The 18983-nt window shown below is 40.4% G+C and overlaps 2 protein-coding genes across 3 annotated transcripts in view; one reads left to right on the top strand and one right to left on the bottom strand.

The window, feature by feature from the left end:
• Nucleotides 1-16238, top strand: part of SEC24D (SEC24 homolog D, COPII coat complex component) — a 100266-nt gene extending 84028 nt beyond the window's left edge. For both annotated transcript variants that reach the window (XM_059722096.1, XM_006259662.4), the window contains exons 15-23: nucleotides 1012-1182; nucleotides 2824-2920; nucleotides 3673-3818; nucleotides 6819-6957; nucleotides 7340-7458; nucleotides 10476-10655; nucleotides 11684-11875; nucleotides 12716-12805; nucleotides 13574-16238. In XM_059722096.1, coding sequence (XP_059578079.1) covers nucleotides 1012-1182; nucleotides 2824-2920; nucleotides 3673-3818; nucleotides 6819-6957; nucleotides 7340-7458; nucleotides 10476-10655; nucleotides 11684-11875; nucleotides 12716-12805; nucleotides 13574-13714 — 1275 coding nt within the window. In that variant the 3' untranslated portion in view covers nucleotides 13715-16238. The remainder of the gene's footprint in view (nucleotides 1-1011; nucleotides 1183-2823; nucleotides 2921-3672; nucleotides 3819-6818; nucleotides 6958-7339; nucleotides 7459-10475; nucleotides 10656-11683; nucleotides 11876-12715; nucleotides 12806-13573) is intronic.
• Nucleotides 11875-18983, bottom strand: part of METTL14 (methyltransferase 14, N6-adenosine-methyltransferase subunit) — a 66943-nt gene continuing 59834 nt past the window's right edge. The window contains exon 12 of the mRNA XM_059722097.1: nucleotides 11875-12075. The gene's annotated coding sequence lies outside the window, so the exon portion shown is untranslated. The remainder of the gene's footprint in view (nucleotides 12076-18983) is intronic.

Here is an 18983-nt window from a genome sequence, read left to right on the forward strand (position 1 = left end):
AAGTTGTTCCCGAATTGCCTTGCATTGAGAATGAAATGGTGTCGCCCTAATGTTGCCACTGTGTCCACCAGCAGATGAAACTGCCTCTGTTGACCAGCAGATGAAACCCACTCAGTTGCAAAAGCCACTCAATTATCAAAATCTTGGCTACACTGTTGGTTTGGTGCTTTTATTAAAAACTTAGAAAGGGAATCACTGTCTTTTTGTGTTGAATAAGTAGCAGCTGGCAGTGTTTTTGATCACATGAGAGAGAGTTGTTTACATTGGAAGTTGAACTTGGGGCTCATCTTTGCCCAGGACACACCCCAGCACAATCCTGTTGTGTACAGTGGATCTCAGGCATCCCAAGTCCTGGCTTGATGAGGTCAGGTAGGCTTTGCACTGCAGAGAGTTCCACTTCTCCTTGTGAGGCATATTGCTGAGCAACATATGGAGAATGCACTGAGCGCTAACATAAGAAGGCCTCCGTATCCTTTTTTTTTATTTATGGAAGTAGAGTGCAAGAGCATCACCTCAGGCTTGCTGGGCTATGACACTGGCATCAAGAAGCAGAGCAGCGAAACTGCAGAATACTTTGCAATACCACCTTGCCTCCTTGTTGCAAGTCATGACTTCTGACATTCCCCTGCATGCTTTCATGACCAGTTTCCAGCCCTGTTTCTCCCTCCATTGCCCCAAATTTACCCATATCAGCCTGAGTGTCTCTGTCCAATTCTTATGCAGCCACATCTTCCAGCATGACCTCTTCTCCACAAGAGCCATGCTAATGGCATCTGATACAACTGGAACTATTTCCTATATAGGTTAGTGCGGGTCCTCCCTGTTTCACTCATGAGCAATGCATGTACTTAGTTTTCTCCTCTTCTACCTCTGTAGCTGCCTTTGCCACTAGTGGAGTCCTGGATGTTAGTCTAATGGCTAGAAATGGCTAATAATAGTTATTTTTCAGGTTGATATGTGTATGTTAAGATCCAAGAGAAATTACAGTAACTTTTTTAAAATTCTCCACAGACACTTTTCCAGCCCCAGGTAAATTTTTATGAGACTCTGGCTAGAGATTGTGTAGCTAATGGCTGCTGCGTGAATCTGTTCCTGTTCCCGAACCAGTATGTGGATATAGCCTCCATGGGTCTTGTCACAATGTACACAGGAGGAACTCTGTACAAGTACAACAATTTCCAGGTAAGTACTAAGACATCCCTTGCTGCTTAGAGTAGCAACCAAGAAATTACCATTTTGTTTCCATTTTAAAGATTAGTCTCAAAGCCTATTGTAAAAATAGGCTGGGGAGGGTTTATCTATGTACTCTGCTGAACAGACAGAATGCACATTTGGAAGTCTAGCTCAAGTCAAGCACATCTTCTTTCTCTGAAACAAGCTGGAGGCTATCTTCAACTGAATTCTCTTTACTTAAGTCCATTGACCTATTGCTTCATCATCCTCTGATGAACATCACAGATAGAAATGCTTGTAACCAAAAGGAAAAAATGAGAATCTAAGCAATTGTTCAAAAAGATTTGTGTAATATCTAATTATAACAAGACCAAAAATATTCAGGGCCTAAGTGTGGTAGCATATAGAGGAATGCAGAGAGGACCCCCATACAATCCTTAATGACCTTTATTTTCCTACATTACAGTGAAATTGGCAAGTACATGGGTGGAGTTTAGTACTGAATGCAAGATTTTTCTTCTAGTAGACTGCAAACAGTACATCAAGGTTTTTTGCAAAAATATTGAGGTGTCTAGTAATGGACATCGGTGCAGTACCTGTTTAGGCATCCTTCTCAGTCCTACTGAGCATATAGCATTCATTATAAGACCTTTTGTAAATCCCACTAAATGCCTGTCTGAATCTTAAGGTGTCTAAATATCTTCATAAAACTGGTCCCTTTTGAAACTTGTAAGAAGGGCTGAAATAATAAAGGCAGGCTGGTATCACAGCACTGAAGTTCAGTGTCTGTGGCTTTGTAATATTTATAAAATGTGGAATGAGTGAATTACAAAAAAAATCATTTTCATTGTAATTCTAAGTTTTCTACTGGGTCACTTGGGCATTAGCTGTGCCTCTTCTTCACTCCCTTACTCTAGTATGCCAACATCACATGTCCTTTCAAAAGGATGCCACACAGTTGCATACAGAGAAGAGGGAGCTACCTCTTGACTCTGATTTATCTACACATGCATTTTCTGACCAATCAATCAAGATACTGGGAAAAAACAATCCTAGCTGGAATCTTAAAATCCTACCCAGCCTACAGCAACTCAGTGGGTGCATCTACATGTGCAATTAATGCAACGGCATAAACTGGTACAATTTGAGACAGAGTAAACTAATCCCAATGTCACCTACACGTGTTTAAGCGCAGTAAATTACTGCGGCATAGGATAGGACCTGTGTCTGACAGGACTATCCCACACTGGAGTAAATTTAATCTACTGCACCCAAATTGCGGTACCTGTGTAAATGGTGACACTACTGTGCCGTAAAAAATTAGTCTTTCGTGTAGTAAAGCACACATGTAGACATGCTTAGTATTATTCAGTGGAATACCCTACAGGCACAGTTTCAGAGAGGAAGAGTCCTAAAAAGCCAAGACTGTAGGAGTGATTGCTGCTGACTGCTGTTTAAATGAGACATGTCAAACATTGTTGTAGGCTCATTAAAGAAAAAGCAATAGACAACATGTAAAAAGGCAAATGTTTCTTATTTAACTATCCATAAACAGACATGAAAGATCTTGGGCCTTTTTTATTTTTTACTGTTTTGCTGCCATCCAGTGGTGGATTTTAGCTTTCTTTGTTCTGTGCTTGTATGTTTTAGGTACATTCCGACAGTCCCCAATTCCTTAGCGACCTTAGGAAGGACGTAGAAAAAAGAACAGGATTTGATGCTATCATGCGGGTTCGCACAAGTACAGGTAATAGTACTCTTTTGGAATGAAAATGAATGAGTGCATGTCTCCAGTTTTGTATCGCAACAATCCTAGCACTCAGATTTTAAATAACAAGAAGTCAGAAGTTTTGTCCACAATATTTTTCTTATGTTTCACATTTTTAGATAACTGTAGGCATGCTTCTCCAGAAAGTAGAAGGGAATACAAATATATAGGAATCTGTTTGTTTGTGCAGTTTGTTATTTTGTCTACACAAATACAGATTCTGCTCATTTAGAGAGGTACCTTGGATTTTATGTAAAGCATGTGTGCCAGCTGCAGTACACACCATTTTGACCATAGTTTGTAAAATCCTTTGCTTAATGAAAACTTGTAGCTGTCTGAGAACCTTATTTTTTCAAATTCAAGTATTGCAGGAGCAGCATTAGAAGCAAATACAGATATTCAGATGGGTTCAAACACCTTCATGGCCTTGTAGTTTGGCACCAACTTTGCCTCTTATAGACAACCTTTCTATTCTTCTAGCTCCACTTCCTGAAGGGAAAAGGTTCTTCTGTTGCCACCCCTCCTTTTGGCAGGGAAACGAGAAATGGCATCTGCCATGACTTCTGGGGCCCCCAGAGGTTAAGGCCAGAAGTCCTGAGAATGGTGAAACAATGATTTCTTCTCAAACCCTATGAAGCATATTTGCCATCAGCAAACAAGCAGTTGCAAAGCAAGGCCACTGTATTAAACTTTGCAAATACTAATGTCATTTTTTTTCACTGTGTCTGTAGGTTTCAGAGCCACAGACTTTTTTGGTGGCATTTACATGAATAACACGACAGATGTAGAAATGGCAGCAATAGACTGTAACAAAGCAGTCACTGTGGAATTCAAGCATGACGACAAACTGAATGAAGACACTGGCGCTTTAATTCAGGTGACACCTTTAAATCCATAATGTTTCATTAAACAATGAACTGTTATGAAGTAATAATAAAATAATTTTTGCCCCTGGGATGGGAGTCCCTTGATCCATAGCCACATAGCTTACATAGGCTTTATGCTGCTTTATTAACACTAAAGCAGGGGTGGGCAAAATATGGCCCACGGGCCAGATCCAGCCTGCGAGGCCATTCTATCCAGCCCACGGTGCCCCTAAAAGATTTAGCAAATTAATATTTATCTGTCCTTGGTTCCTGTCAAAAATGACAGGAGCCAGGGCAGTAGGACCCAGGGGAAGCCCCAGCAGGTTCCTGCAACAGCAGGGCCTGCCCCACCCTGCCCTCCAGTCGGAAGCCCCAGCAGGGGCTTCTGGCCTGGGACCATGTGGCTCCTCGTGGCTGCACCAGTGTGGGAAACTCAGGGGGAAGGGCAGAGCTCATGGGCTGGGCAGCACAGAGGTGGCGGTGGCAAACACTGCCTGGCATGGCAACTGGAGGGGCCGCTTTCCTCCGTGCCTAGCAGCTGCTTCTGTCATGGCGCAGCCCCGATGGGCGAGCCCAGAGCTGGAGCAGGGCCCAGGCTAGCAGCAGGGGCAGGTTACAAGCTGGTGCTGAGCGTGGGAAAAGCGGCCCCTTGCCCGCCATGTGGCCGGTGCCCCGTGCTACAGCCACTCGCAGCCCACGTGGGGTTGCCTGTGCCTGCTCTGCACCAGCTCCTTCCCTGCTGGCGAGCACGGTGTCGGGGCTGCATGCTGCCCCCCGCCTGTACCGCAGGGCTAGGGGGGCACTGGGAGTGAGTGGGTGTAGAAGTTGTGAGAGAGCATGGGGCCTGCACTGGTGTCCCGGGGCCCAGAGCAGGGTAGCAGGAGTACAGGGTCCCGGGCAGCAGGGGCTCTGTGGAGCTGGGCCAGCTCCCCCCTCTCCCGGCTGGTGCAGCTCAGCCCGGCTCTGCAGACCCTTGCCAGCCTGCACCCTGTTCTGGGCCCCACCAGTGCTGGCCCTGAGACATTGGTCCCAAGATGGTGACCAGGGGGTGGGGCACCTGTCAAGGGGTGGGGCTACCCATGCGGCCCTTAACAGCTTGCCAAAACTGGGTAAGCAGCCCTCTGCCCAAAATAATTGCCCACCCCTGCGCTGAAGGATAGGGGCAGATTTTAATGAATAATAAACAACTATGCGTGTATTACTCTTCAGGCACACAACCCTGTGCAGGCAATCATTGCTTAGCTAACTCGTGCTGCTATCCTATAAAGGCCATTGTGTTAATATTGAGTCAAAATAAAGGGAAGATAAATATAAAAACAATTCAGTGAACCGGGTCATTAGTGACCCTGGCCAACATGACTTTGAAACCTCCACACAGTGTGGTTCTGAGGATATAGGTGGTAGTACGAGTTGCTTTTGAGTGTGCAGGTTGAGGGTTGTTGCATGGAGAGAGGAGCTCCTAGTTGAGACCATGTATTCTTTCCACTCAACCCTATCCTCTCGCATCTGAGTTAGCCTCAGAAGTAGTAGCAGCCTGGTGAGTGAGCTCCTATGGGAGGAGTTCTGTGAAGCTGGAGGGAAGTCCATTCTCTGGAATCGCAGGGTTCCCGCCCTGGATCTGTGGATAACTGTGTCCCCAGGAAGGAACAAATAGTTAAACATCTAATGGTAGTGACCTTGCTGTCCAAGGCTGAGGCAATCTCTGCTTACACTTTCACTCCAAAATATATATTCCCAGAAACCTATCAATGAATATTCTGGGAAATTTTAAACCTAGTTTGTTTGGCTTTAGATTTTGCTGCCTTACACTTATTAGAGATGTTTGTGAATGTCTATTCCTTATGAAAGATGTATTCCAAACAATATCAGATGGTGGGAAATTACCCGTTAGTCCTTACTTCCTTTAATCACCAAAAGCATAATAGCTTTTGAGCTTTTAAAACTAAGTCAGAAAATTACCTAAACTGTTACTCTTGTTCTGCTTTACTGTTTAAGCTCCTAGAAATATTTTTCATAACCTAGTAGTTAATCCTTGGGTGAACACAGCCCGAAAAAACACAATTAGCCTTGGTATGTATGAAGTCATTTCCTAGACAGATATGGTATAACATTGACATTGGATATATGCTCCTTGTACATCTATTTCTCCATTTCAAATGGGTTAAAATGGGAAATGTTCATAAAGTGGCTGATCCACACCCAGAAATCTGTGGGAGTCTCTCAATTTGTTTCAGTGGGCTTTGGATCAGGCCTATAACTATCCAGACAATGATATAAATAAAATATGTGTGTGAGACTAATATAGTGCAAATAACATATTGGTGGAGAGAACCGAGAACAGGATTTCCTCTCTTTTTTGCCATACCAGTTTCTCCAAATATTAGCAATGAATTTAAACAAAATACAATCCCATTACAGTGCTATAAATCAAAATAGTTAAGTTAATAATACTTAAAAAGAACAATTTAACTCTTCAAGAAAATTTTCTGCCTGCTGCTTTTTTCCTTTGATTCTTTTTCTTCCTTTTCCTTGTTTTTTGCCATGTGATGACAGAATCAGGGGAGTATGTTGAATATTTGTCAGAAACTTCCTGCCTATTGCATGAAGTACCTTCATTTATATTCACTCACTGAAATATTTTTAACAAACTTTTTTCAGAAATTAAACAATTAGAGACCTTATGACTTAAAAAAAAGTAACTGCTAGTTTTCACTGTTTTTTCAAATGGTCATCTGTCTGTGCAGTCATGAAAGTAGTGAACTCTTTAATACTCCAGTTCTAATGGCTTAATTTTACCTTATGTGATGGGTCCATATATACTTGCATAAGAAAATGTGGAAATAATTTGTAGAGCTTACTAGTATCTGGTGAATGCTGCTTGCCTGGCTTCACAGTCCAAATGTATTTTCCATACAAATTAAATGTCTGTTGCATGTTGAAAGTCATCTCTTTATTTTAAACTGTAATTACATTAACTCTAGTGCAAACTGGGATATTTTTTATCATTACAGTGTGCTGTGCTTTACACAACCATAAGTGGACAAAGACGACTCCGTATACATAATATTGGCTTAAACTGTAGTTCCCAGTTAGCTGATGTCTACAAGAGCTGTGAGACAGATGCTCTTATAAACTTCTTTGCTAAATCAGGTAAAATCAGGAACTACAGTTTTCTTTGTTTTAGAAAGACATCTTTTCATAGAAGAGAATCGCAATTTACAACTTACTGGTATTACTCTGGTGTGTAATGCGCAATATTGTTAACTTCAGTATGGTATATCTGAGCTCTCCGAGATTAGAGACTTCTAATCGTGTTGGAAATAGAAGATGGTGTGCTGCTTTTCTGAATGAAAGGAATATCTATTAAGATCTAGATTCCCAGCAACAAGTTTAGTTCTTTGGAGGCAGCTGTGATTCAAATTCACAATGACAATTGCATGTATACACATTAAAGTAAAATATGGCCCTGTACAAACACAAAGTTTTTGTCCAATCAGTCTGGAGTTGACCTCCTGTTCTTTTTTAATTGTAGCTTTCAAAGCCATTCTTACCCAGCCATTGAAGACTGTCAGAGAGATTCTGATGAATCAGACTGCTCACATGCTGGCATGTTACAGAAAGAACTGTGCCAGCCCATCTGCAGTAAGCCAGGTGAGATAAGAGTCCAAGGAAAATCTTCCCTGTCTGTGTTTGCACAGCAGATGCCTAATAATCAGCATTGCAACCTCAGCAGTGCCCCAAATGAAAATTCCTGGGCATTGTTTAATTTCCTTTCAGTATTCTGTAAATATTTTTTTTCTTCTTTACTCTTTCATTTTTAAGAACATTGTAAACATGTCTTTAAAAGAGAAAAAGCTGGAAGTGGTTATACATTACAACTTTATTTTAACAGACCCTCTTTATAACAAACTCATGTTTTTAACAAGCCCTACAGCAGGAACCAATTTTTCTCATTATCATGATGCAGCACATTGACTCATTTTCTTATAGTGAACCCTTTTCAATGAACTTATCTCCTTGTCCCATGAGGCTTGTTTATAATAAGACTGCACTGTAGGTTCAATACTGTAGGAATCAGTTGCATTTAAAGGTGGTAAGAATTGAGAGGACTGAAAACCCAATACGTTTTTCTTTTTGCTACCTCTGTTGTTAAAACCATGGCAATTATTTTGCCAGTGAACAAACTGATATATTCAGTGTCTCTAATTCAGAGAAGAATCCTTTTTTGGGCCATACTTGAATTTAAAACACAGTTAATCATACCCACATGCCACTTTACATAAGCTTGCCTTTTTCAGTTACATTTTGAAAGTTGTTAACTATATTTTAAATAGGAGCACAGTCTTATTTCATTAGCATATTCATCAAATAACCTTGATTTGCTTCTAAATGTACATTTTTCACAGGTGTTCTGGGGCCGAGGGGCAGTTTGTCAACTAAGGACCAAAATTTTAAAAAATCCTAATCGATTTTCAAGTTAGAGATAGCTGTGCATGTTTACTCACTCTTACCACTTTAAAATCTTTCCTGGTTCAGAGACTCCTTCTTCCTTTCATATTCTCCCGTATTCAAAAATGTTATGTTCCTACTCTCACATATTCAGAATATCTTTAACATATGTCTGGGTCAGTCGGTCAGGGTAGTTTACCACAGATAGGCTTTAAGCCTCTTTTTGCTGAGTAATAGTTTAATATTTGGCAAAACTCATTCTTGGATACAGAGTTAAATTCTCTAATCTGATTGGATCCTAGTTCTGGAAACACTAAAATGTAGGTTTTCTGCTTTTTCTCTTTCTTGAAACACGAATTGTTTCCAGGCCTCTCTTTCACTGTTAACTAGGTACATAAGACAGCAGGTATAGCTGATTTCTCTTCAGGATCTTTTTGGCTTAATATTAAAAACATTTTTGTACATGACACTGAACTTATTAGCAAGTCTGAATATTTCCAGAATGCTACTCCCAGGCTTTTCTCTAGCCTGGTACAGAGGGCTTTTACTGTGTGATGAATGTTGTGTGTTTTCCTTTAGCTGAGGAGAGCATAGTATCCAGATCCCCCACTTCCTGAGTAGGTCCCTTAACCAGTAGGCTGTTACTTAAATGATGGGTGTCACTACCTATGCTTTGAACAACTGATTTGGAGTCAGCCATCCATTTTGTAAAAGAACAATGTAGGTTCCTGAGCTCAGGGAGGGACTTTCACCCCATGAATACTAATTGACCAGAGGATTTCAGACATGTCTTTCTTCAGGGCTGCTCATTTTCTGTCTCACTGTACTGGCTGTTGTGAATCCCATTGAGGCACCTTACCTTCCCCATTCACTGTATGGGGGACTTAGGGAGTGGAATTTACAAGTTAGGTGTCTGAGTTGGGTACCTAAATGTTATGCTGAGTATAGGTCCTTATGTCCATTTATAGATCTGGGCCCAAGTGATTTGCCCAAGGTCCCACAGGAAGTCTGTGGTGGAGCAGAATCTCAGGCAGTGCCCTAACTTTTGGATCATCCTTCCTTCCTCCTTCAGGATAGTAACCATTAACTCGGTTCCAATGGCAGATATGCTGGCACAGCATAGTGTATGCAGGAAGGAAGCACAGTGGCAACAGAAATATCACTGCAAAACCCTAATTAATTTTTTTGGATGTTATTGTGTGTTCCTTCCAATTGGGGGGTGTGGTACAAAGCCCTCATCTAAGTTGTATTAACATTCTGTGCACACACACAGCTCTTTTGCACACTTTGTTTAGCTCTTAAAGTCAGAAGATTGCTACAAAATTGGCAAATTTAAGACCTCGATTTCTTTGCATCAGAGCAGTTGTCTGATTTATCATCACTCAAGAAATATTCCAGGAATAAAACAGTGATTTTGCAAGACATACTTGAGTTTGTGTTTGCATTTCTTTCTTTTTTTTTAATGGTTTTGCCCTGTAATGGTAGCTTCAAGATAGCTGTATCACCAGTGTAGTTCAGTGGGGAAGGCACCGGCATGGCAACTCACGGGAAACATAGGCTCTGCGGCTTGCTAGGCGACTTCAAGCAAGTCCCTACTTGTGCACCTCAGTTTCCCCATCTGAAAAGAGAGGATTTTCTCTATCGTCTCAGAATGAAATAACTATTAAGTTTATGTTTCCTTCCTTGAAATAGCATTTAGTTAAAATGCTGGCTTACAGCTTACAGTAGTTGTAATTGTTTAAAGCATTTGTTGAGCTTCAGCAGTTTACTGCCCATTAATGCATGAAGAAAATGTTATTGTCAGACATGTTTAGCATTAATTGTCTTGAATATAATTTACAACAGACTTTTATTCTGAGCACTTACCTTGTTTCATACAGTGAGCACACCAAAAGTCACATGATGTGGCTAATTGTATCTGAGACTGAGGTAATGCATGTTCCCCCTTTACCTGCTGGGCTTCCTTGCAAAACTGGAGACAAAAAATGAAGTAACTTCTGTTTGAGCTTTCCAGGGTTGAATTACTCATTCCAAGTGTTTATTTGCCCTTTGAGGCTTCTTGCAAACAACTGTTACTAATAGTCCTGAGTCACCTCTTTGTGACCAGCTGGGGGGGGTTTGGTGACATGGCAAAAACTTGGTTTGTTCAGAAGGCGCACATCCAGGTTCCTTGCCTAACAGATGAAATTTAAGAAATAACATTTCCTTCTATCTTTCAGCTCATCCTTCCTGATGCAATGAAGGTGCTGCCAATATATATGAATTGTTTGTTAAAAAGTTGTGTCCTAGTTGGCAGACCAGAAATTCCAACAGATGAAAGAACTTACCATAGGCAGCTAGTCATGTCTATGGATGTAGCCAACACACAGCTGTTTTTCTATCCACAGCTTTTGCCAATTGTAAGTATACACTAGCAGTGCATCTTTGCTGGTGCGGAAATGTTAGTTTTAGAGCTTTTCAGTAAAACAGAGGCATGTGTTGGATATGCAGCATTTATTTTAAACATCCATGTAAATGCATATGTGCACAGAGTTCCTTGAACAGTAAGTGGCTTTTATACTGGTAAGCTAGGTTTTTCTTTTCATTGCTGGGTAGTCTCCAGTAGATTCAAAAAGTTAAAGATCAGTAGATCCACTGAAAATAACTTGAAAGTTAAAACAGCTGAAAGAAATAACTACACAAGAACAGTGAAATGGCAATTTATACCTGTCTGTATATACTGGATACACTCACTCACTTTGCCTCAAACGTTTAGTTTGCTGAAGATGAGTTGCAGTTACTGTGTGCAATATCATATTGATAATGGTACTACCTTGTTTGCCAAATGTTACTTCCTTGATTCTTATCTACATGGAAGGATGTTAACTTTAACTTTACTGATTAACTGTTTAATTTGAATTCTAAAAAGTTGCTTAATTAGGGGTAGTGAGAAGTGTACTGGGTTGACTTTCTGAGAGACTTCAGTTCCACTTACATAATGAACAGTCAATGTTTGGTAGTTCTGTGCTTCAGAAAGAGAATTACATAATTAACTTCGTGTTTTGATGAAAACTAGAAAATTGATTATAGATTAGATCTCAGTTATTCCAAGCCAACAGCAATGCACATACATAAATAAGAATGTTTTGAAGTCTGTGCTATAGTAGAGATATAACTAACAGCATACCACTGGACTAGAGAAACCTACTCAATGTAAGACAAGCTAGAAAGAATACAGGTTGATTATCCTAGACTGTAAATTGTGCTCATTGGGAAGGAATTGTTGACAATGAATAGTGTAATTTTAAAAAGATTTTTTTCTTGAGGAGTTGCTTTCAACACCTGACTGCATAGTAACAAGACAACTTGAAGCTTTTTATATGGCACTTACTAAATATAACTACATTAAACAAACCTAAACTCCCATGTTATTTCTATCTCTCTACAGCACAACATGGATGTAAAAAGTGATGCTTTCCCCACCTCAGTCCGTTGCTCAGAGGAGCGTCTGTCTGAAGGAGGAGTGTTCTTCCTGGCAAATGGCTTAAATATGCTCTTGTGGCTCGGAGTCAGTGCCCCACCTGAGATTATTCAAGGCATCTTTAATGTACCATCCTTTGCACATATCAGCACCGAAGCTGTGAGTACATTTTGGGTGAAACTAGAGATGCAATGTACTTGAATCCTAAATAAGTAGTCATCCTTAATTTTGGAAGTGAGTTTCCAGACAAACATGAGTGGAGCAGAAGCATCACCACTTCAATCCTGACTTGAGCTGAAAGGAGGGATGCATACGGTTTGTTTAAATTCCATCTTGTTTTCCTGACCTGGTTACGCAGCCTGGGAGCAGAAACAATTGAGGGTGACTCAGGTGACCAATCATAAAGCAGAAATAGAAAACAAGGGGAGTGTGAATTGTTCAGAGCCAACAGACTGACATTTTCACAGCTATACTTGTGACTTCATTTGAGAAATATTCCTGAAATTTGCTAATCAAATTCATTCCAGTGGATGATAGAATCTCCCTGCATTTGGATGGGATAACTTATGAAACAGCCTGCATGGACACACACTGAAAGCCCACATATCATAAGTTTAGCATGAGAGAACTAACACAGTCTTTAGCTTATCTTTTAGTGAATGTGATGATTTTACATACAGTTTCCATGTGTTGGGTATTTAGCAATATTCCCCCATGGTGAGTTTCCAATAAAATACATTTCTCATGTGAAAATGAGAGTACCTGTGGCCATGTCTTTTGTGAAGGACATTAATACATTTTCATTTTTGGAATGAGACCTGTAGAAACTGGCTTACATCTTTTACAACCTGACAAAATGATTCTGTAAAGCTTTGGAAAATTAATATTTAAAAAAAAAAAATACATGACTCATGCTGTTAATCCGTAATATTTGCATTGACTCTGCTACTGGTAGAAGTGTTTTCTCATATAGTCATTCATCACCTTTCATTCTAACAGACACAGCTGCCTGAATTGGACAATCCATATTCTAAGAAGCTCAGATCAATAATGAAGCATATCCAGAGCCAAAAGCCTTACTCCATGAAGGTAGGAGATTTAAATTTTAAATGAATTTAAGATAGACACTAAGTAACTCAGCAAGTCCAAGTAGATTCCTCATGCATAAATGCTATTTGTGCATTATTGGATTTGATGGGACATGTTAAGTAGTTTTAATAATCCCACTCTTTCAAAAAGAGCCCTCTGCAAAGGCCCTTGTATCTGCAGGATGCCCCCTTTAGCTTCAGTGGGCTCTGGGGATGGAAGGTGGATAGTTCCCTTTTTGAATCAGTGTGAGCATCTTCACTTGATTACTTGAAATTAATGTTCTTTGAGCAAAGAATTCCAGATCTCCTGCTGTAGGTAAAATTTTCAAAAGCATTCAGCATTTGTTTGTGGCCATTTTACGATTGATTTAAAGGGAGCAGAATTAGGCAAATGCTGAGCTCTTGTAAAAATCACCCCTCTACTGATAATGATGGTAAATCTTGCACAATGTATGTCAAGTAATTAAAAATCACTGGTTCTTTATTATGCTCTGGCTTTTAAATTGAACACCTAAGCAAGATAATTTAGGGCCAGATTTTTCAGATGGATGCTAATGCTGCATCTGTCTTTGCATATGCATCCATTGATTTGGCACTGCTCATACCGAAACAACTAGCCATGAGCATAACAGAAATAATCATCATGGTGAAGGTTCTGCTCTACTCCACCCAGTAGTGAACTTGGCAATTCATTTGAATGTGTAACAGCCACACGGCAAACAATACTGTCAGAATCTCTTGAATAATTGTGCTCGCTCTCTCTCTCCAGCTGATAATAGTGAAGCAACGAGAACAGCCAGAGATGCTTTTCCGCCAATTCCTGGTGGAAGACAAAAGTATTTATGGAGGAGCTTCTTATGTGGACTTTCTGTGTTGTGTCCATAAAGAGATCTGTCAGCTGCTCAACTGAAGGAATTGAATATATTCTGATAAATATCCTTTTTATTAGTAAGAGGGACCTTCTGCTTGGTGACTAAAGTCCAGATCCTCAAAGGTATGCAAGTACATAATTTCCCATCAATTTCAAATACCTTTGAGGATCTGGGCCTAACTCCAAATAGTGTTTTACCAAGCTTTTCCTATGCTACTTTTGTACAGTTTCTGATTTCAGACACTAATGCTCACTCTTGGAGTATCAAGTTTACCTATTAAGATGTAGACTAGGACATTTTCGCTCAGGTATAAAATCTTTGGGAGGGGCTTTACTGTTCTTTTTCAAAAGGGTCTGTTTGTAATTGTGAAATTTCAAACTACCAAGCTTAAAGCTTATGGTTTGCATTTCCTAAATATCAAGATAGATGGATAGTTTAACAGAATGTTAGTGTTCTTCATTATTTGTCCACTCTGTTATTCATATAAATTGTATGATAGCCAAGAAAATACCAAGCAAAAGTCTCCACCATAAAAAAGGTTATTAATGTTATTAGTAAACTCCACCAAACATACAGAGTTTTTCTAACAAAACCAAAACATTTAAATATCAAATTTGCAATAATATTTAAAGTGTTTTTATAGTAGCCTGCTCCTTTCATACTTGTCAGTATATAACAGTGTTGATCATTTGGGACCATTTTCAACACTTGCGTATTAGCAAGTTATAAAATACACATGAAATGCTTCATGGTTTCTCTTCTTGATAGGTATGGGGTTATAACTAAACTACTTCTACAAAAGAAAACGAGAACTAACGTTGGTCTCACCTTTAATGTACAAAACAGAGCAGACTGTTCAGGCATGTGACCCTTCTATGGAAAAGCCCTCAAATCTACTCTGCCGATAAATAGCATGGCTTTCTCTTCCCTGCAAATTACAGTGCTATCAAAAGCAAAGGGTGCTGCACAGAACTACCTCTGTTTAACCAGGTGCAGATCAGTAGTAGGCATGTCTTGTTTTATATAGACTAGCTTTATTCCAGCCCTGATCTGAAATCAACCCACACAAGACTTTGAACTACTTTACTAGAAGGATTCACCATGGGACTATACTAAAGTACACCTTGACTTTTCAGATAATTGATTGGAGATTGTGTCAGTGCAGGTCTTGCTATCTGGTGGGGATGGATGGGCTCAGATTATCATCTTCCATTGATTTTTTTTTTTTTTAAGATGCCACAGATACTAGTATGTGGCTGGTCCCGGGTACAGAAAAAAGTTTCTGTCTAGAGTTGGGCCTGTCTGTTTGGCTGTGCATCATCCTGTGGGGGTATATATAACCAAGCTTGTATCATAGAATGTACAAGAGAAGGGAAAGGACTGTAGTAAACAGTAATGAGTTATCTTGCTTTTGCTGTATATCTACACTAGTTATAGGCTAGCTTCTTAGGGCACATCTACACATCGCTGTACAGCACGCTATGGCGACATAGTGATCACCTTCGAAAAGGAAATACTAAAGCACAGCGCTATAGCAACATCACCATACAGCGACGTGTAGATGCACTCTTACTGAGCTAAATCATTGCTAGCAGAAGTCAGTACAACTCTCTTGTCTTTGGCACAATAATGAATTTGGCCTAATAAAAACAGGTTTCTATTTGCAATGAAAATGTAACTGTGCTGATCAAAAATGACAGTCAATTTATTATTACAGTTATTACAACAGGAATATTCACAACTTGACTTAAGAGGAATTTATAATACAAGTTTGAGCTAAACATTTGTCCTATTGCAGTTTCAGGGACTGTTATTGTTTAGACAGTTGACACTTTAACCAAAGGTTATATATGCTGCTAAAAGACACATTCATCACTTTTGTATTTGCAATCATCTCTTGAATACATTATTTTTTAAAGTCAAAAAGTGTTTAATTCCTGGTTTTTAATATTGATAAAAGGCAGAATTTAAGAAGCTAGTCTTTGGAAGGCCTGTTTGCCTCAGATGATGTATTGATTATTTTCCTCATTAAACTGTTAATGCGTTTACAAATTATTAATGTCATGATAAATCTCAACTGCAATACTTGTCTTGAAACAAGAGATACATTATTTTTCTTCGCAACTGTTGGAGGAAAGGAAACAAGCTTCAAGTTGTAGAGACATTTTAGATCCCTGCAAAGAATAATGTGCCTTTTTAAAAAAGTTAAAATATCATGGAATTTAGGAGGTGTTGTCAGCAGATACATGGACAACGGTCTGAAGTGCATTTCTGCTTCCAGTCTTTAACACACAAGGTATTTTTGTTAGAGTGATTACATCATTGTGCATTTTGAGTTCAACCATCTCTTGACCAAGAAGGAGTATTAAAAAAAATGTACAAAGGCTGAAGTCGAAGCGTGAAGTAGAGCCGATTTTTCTATTTCTTCATCCAATACTAACAGGTGGGAATTTGTAAAGAGAAATATTTGTTGCTATTTCATGTCTGTGTACATTATGAATTACACCAGCAACTTTTTTTAAAAATGTAAACATAAGTGACTATTAAATATCCTCCTCCTCATTCTCACTGTGTTTAATGTTTATTCTTAATGTGCGAAATTCTCATTTTAGCATGTCACTACATAATGTGTCAACACAAAAAATGCCTTTATTTCATTAATAAGTAATGCAGTTAGTCCAACCGCAACAAAAGCTTCAATATAATGGGAAAGCTTAGTTTCTCCTGGGTTAACTGGTGTAAAGTGGTGGTTCCCAAAATGGGAACATGGTCCCCCAGAAGATCAGGTTTAAAATCTGGCAAAAAGTTTTATGTCATTGCCTTCAGGTATCTGATGAGTCTTTCATCTGTATTGTACCTGTCTCAGTCCACTCCTAAGGAAGTAGCATGAACTGGGGTGGGCTAGGATTCATGTAAGCTGGATAGTTTCTCTTTTGCTTTATCTCAGTGTTCTGGGTATGGTTTCTCTCTTTCCCTGGAAACTCGAAAGTGATGGACCTGGATGCAGTTTCCTGACTTTGAAAATGTTTGAATATTAGGCAAAATTACTTAATAGAGGCAGAACATCACCTTTATGGTACCACATTTGCTCAAATCTAAAATGACCCTGAATTTAAGAAGACCCCCTCCCAATATGAAATTTTATACATGGAAAATGTGTAACTGTTATTTTCCATGTATAGAATCTAAGTATTGGAGGGTCCTCTTTAATCTGGGCCCCCACCACTGCAAAGGGATAAGCAGTGGGGAGGCAGATGGTGTGAGGAGGTCAAGCAGCTTGCCCCCTGTTTGTGCCTCCCCCCACCTGTCCCTTCTCCCCACCAGCCTGTAGCCCTCAAACCCTGCCAGCAGCCTCTGCTTCCCCTTTCCCCCCATAGTGTCACTTTGTGCTGGCAGGCTGCATTCCCATTCTAGACTGGGGCACTGAGCACAGCCCCTGTAGCAGCTGTGCACGCTGCTCACCACTGCTTGGGGCCAAGCTAGGGCTGTACTCGGTGGGGAGGAAGCGAGGCAGGTGGGGGATGAGAGGCTGCATGGCAGGGAGCTAAGGAAGAGGCTACAGGAGGGAGATGGGGTGCAGAGCTGGTGGGGGTGGGAAGGCACCAACCCTGGCTAGCGGCTGGAGCCTGAGGCACAGCAGTTGCTTCCCAATTCTGAGACGAGGGTCTTTTTTCCTGGCTGTTAAATAGGAGGGGAAAGTCCTTGTCTTATAATTTGGTATTACCATATTTACTTGATTCTGACAGCCTCACCATGAGACCCAGTGCAGGGGACTGCTTACATGCATATTCTCAAAGTTCAAACAACATCATACTGAAGCCTCTGTCTTTTCTGCAGCAAGCTAGAACTCTGGATTTGAGGCCACACTGATGCCAAGTAGCACTTCTATGACAACCGCTGCATTTCAAAATGCAGATTTCCTGCTACGTTGTGTTCTCAATATGCTAAAGTGCATTGTTATAGTCACTTCAGGTTCTCCGGGTGGGAAAGCTAGCACCAGGAAGCAGTGTGTGACTGTAGGGTGTCTCTGTCCACATTCAGTGCAAACTCAGATTGACATTAAATGGACTAGGTCTAGCTGGGTGGGTCTAGCTCAGCCAGATTTCCTCATGACTGGTGTCACTCTATTCCATGCTTCTCAAATGGGAATAAAAAATGTTTCCCATCTCAGCAGGGGTGTTTTGAGGATCTTTCTGACAGGAAGAGGGGCCAAACACATGCCTTGAGAGGCAGCTTTACTCTCCCAACTGGTGTTATCCATTATTTCAGTCTATTGGCAGACAAAACACTCCAGCTGATGAGGGGACAGGAAAGGCACGTGCTTTCTGCCAGCATAATCACTCTTTCAGTGGTGTTGGAAACTCCCTCCCCTCCCAACTCTAAACCCAGCCTTCCCACCTGTTCTGCCAATGGAGGGGGAGCTGGGACTGTTCAAGCAGCTGTAGTAGAAGGGCTCCCTGACAGCACTGGCGAGGGAAGGGGGTGAGGAACTGGTGCTGACTCCTACAGATCCCCGGGTTTACAAGTAATTGTACAGGTGTTACACATAGCACAGTGCTGCCAAAAAGGTACACTTAGAAAATGTGAATGTTTTGTAGTACTTTTAATGTCTCTTTAGTGCTCCAAACAGTGTGAACAGCTGTACGCTCACTTCTTGTAGCACTAGTAGGGCATATTTTAATGCAGTGCCTGCCTGGGGCCTGAGAACTACAACTGGGTTGTGAGCCTATTGTGACCTCAATTTTGGTCCATTTTGAAAAATGTTGTTCGCTTCAGTAAGCACTTGAGTGCAATAGGCATAAAGTAATGAAAGCTTAATCATTATTGCAGCCTCTACTCGTCAATCTTTTCTGCGAAGCAAGGGGAGTCTAGCATAATGAGGAGTTGAGATTGGTGAGAATTATATTTAGGAACTAACAGGTGGTTGTAGCCAAGTTTTCCTTCAGAAAAGATGATTTAGCTCTGACAGAAGGGATGATTATTATTAATTTACAATTGCTTGCAGAAAGGAGGTGAAGCTTTGAATCATGTCTATTCTTTGACTAGCGAGGACCATCAAAAGGGCTGTATTAGATGCTCATCTAATACCACTGGCAATTGCCTGTTTAAGAAAGTTAGCTTCAATAGATATACTTTCTTCATTCACATTACAGAAAAACTAAACGGCAACTAATTTACGGTTCTAGAACAGGTCAGGCCCACCGTGTTAGAAACAGCAGCCTCAAATATAAGCTTGCTTTTTAAAAAAAAAAAAAAATACTCACCTCTCCTGAAAAAACCAAAACAACAACTTACCCTCACAGAGGG

This window comes from Alligator mississippiensis, chromosome 2, assembly GCF_030867095.1.
Source record: "Alligator mississippiensis isolate rAllMis1 chromosome 2, rAllMis1, whole genome shotgun sequence".
Taxonomy (NCBI): Eukaryota; Metazoa; Chordata; order Crocodylia; family Alligatoridae; genus Alligator; species Alligator mississippiensis.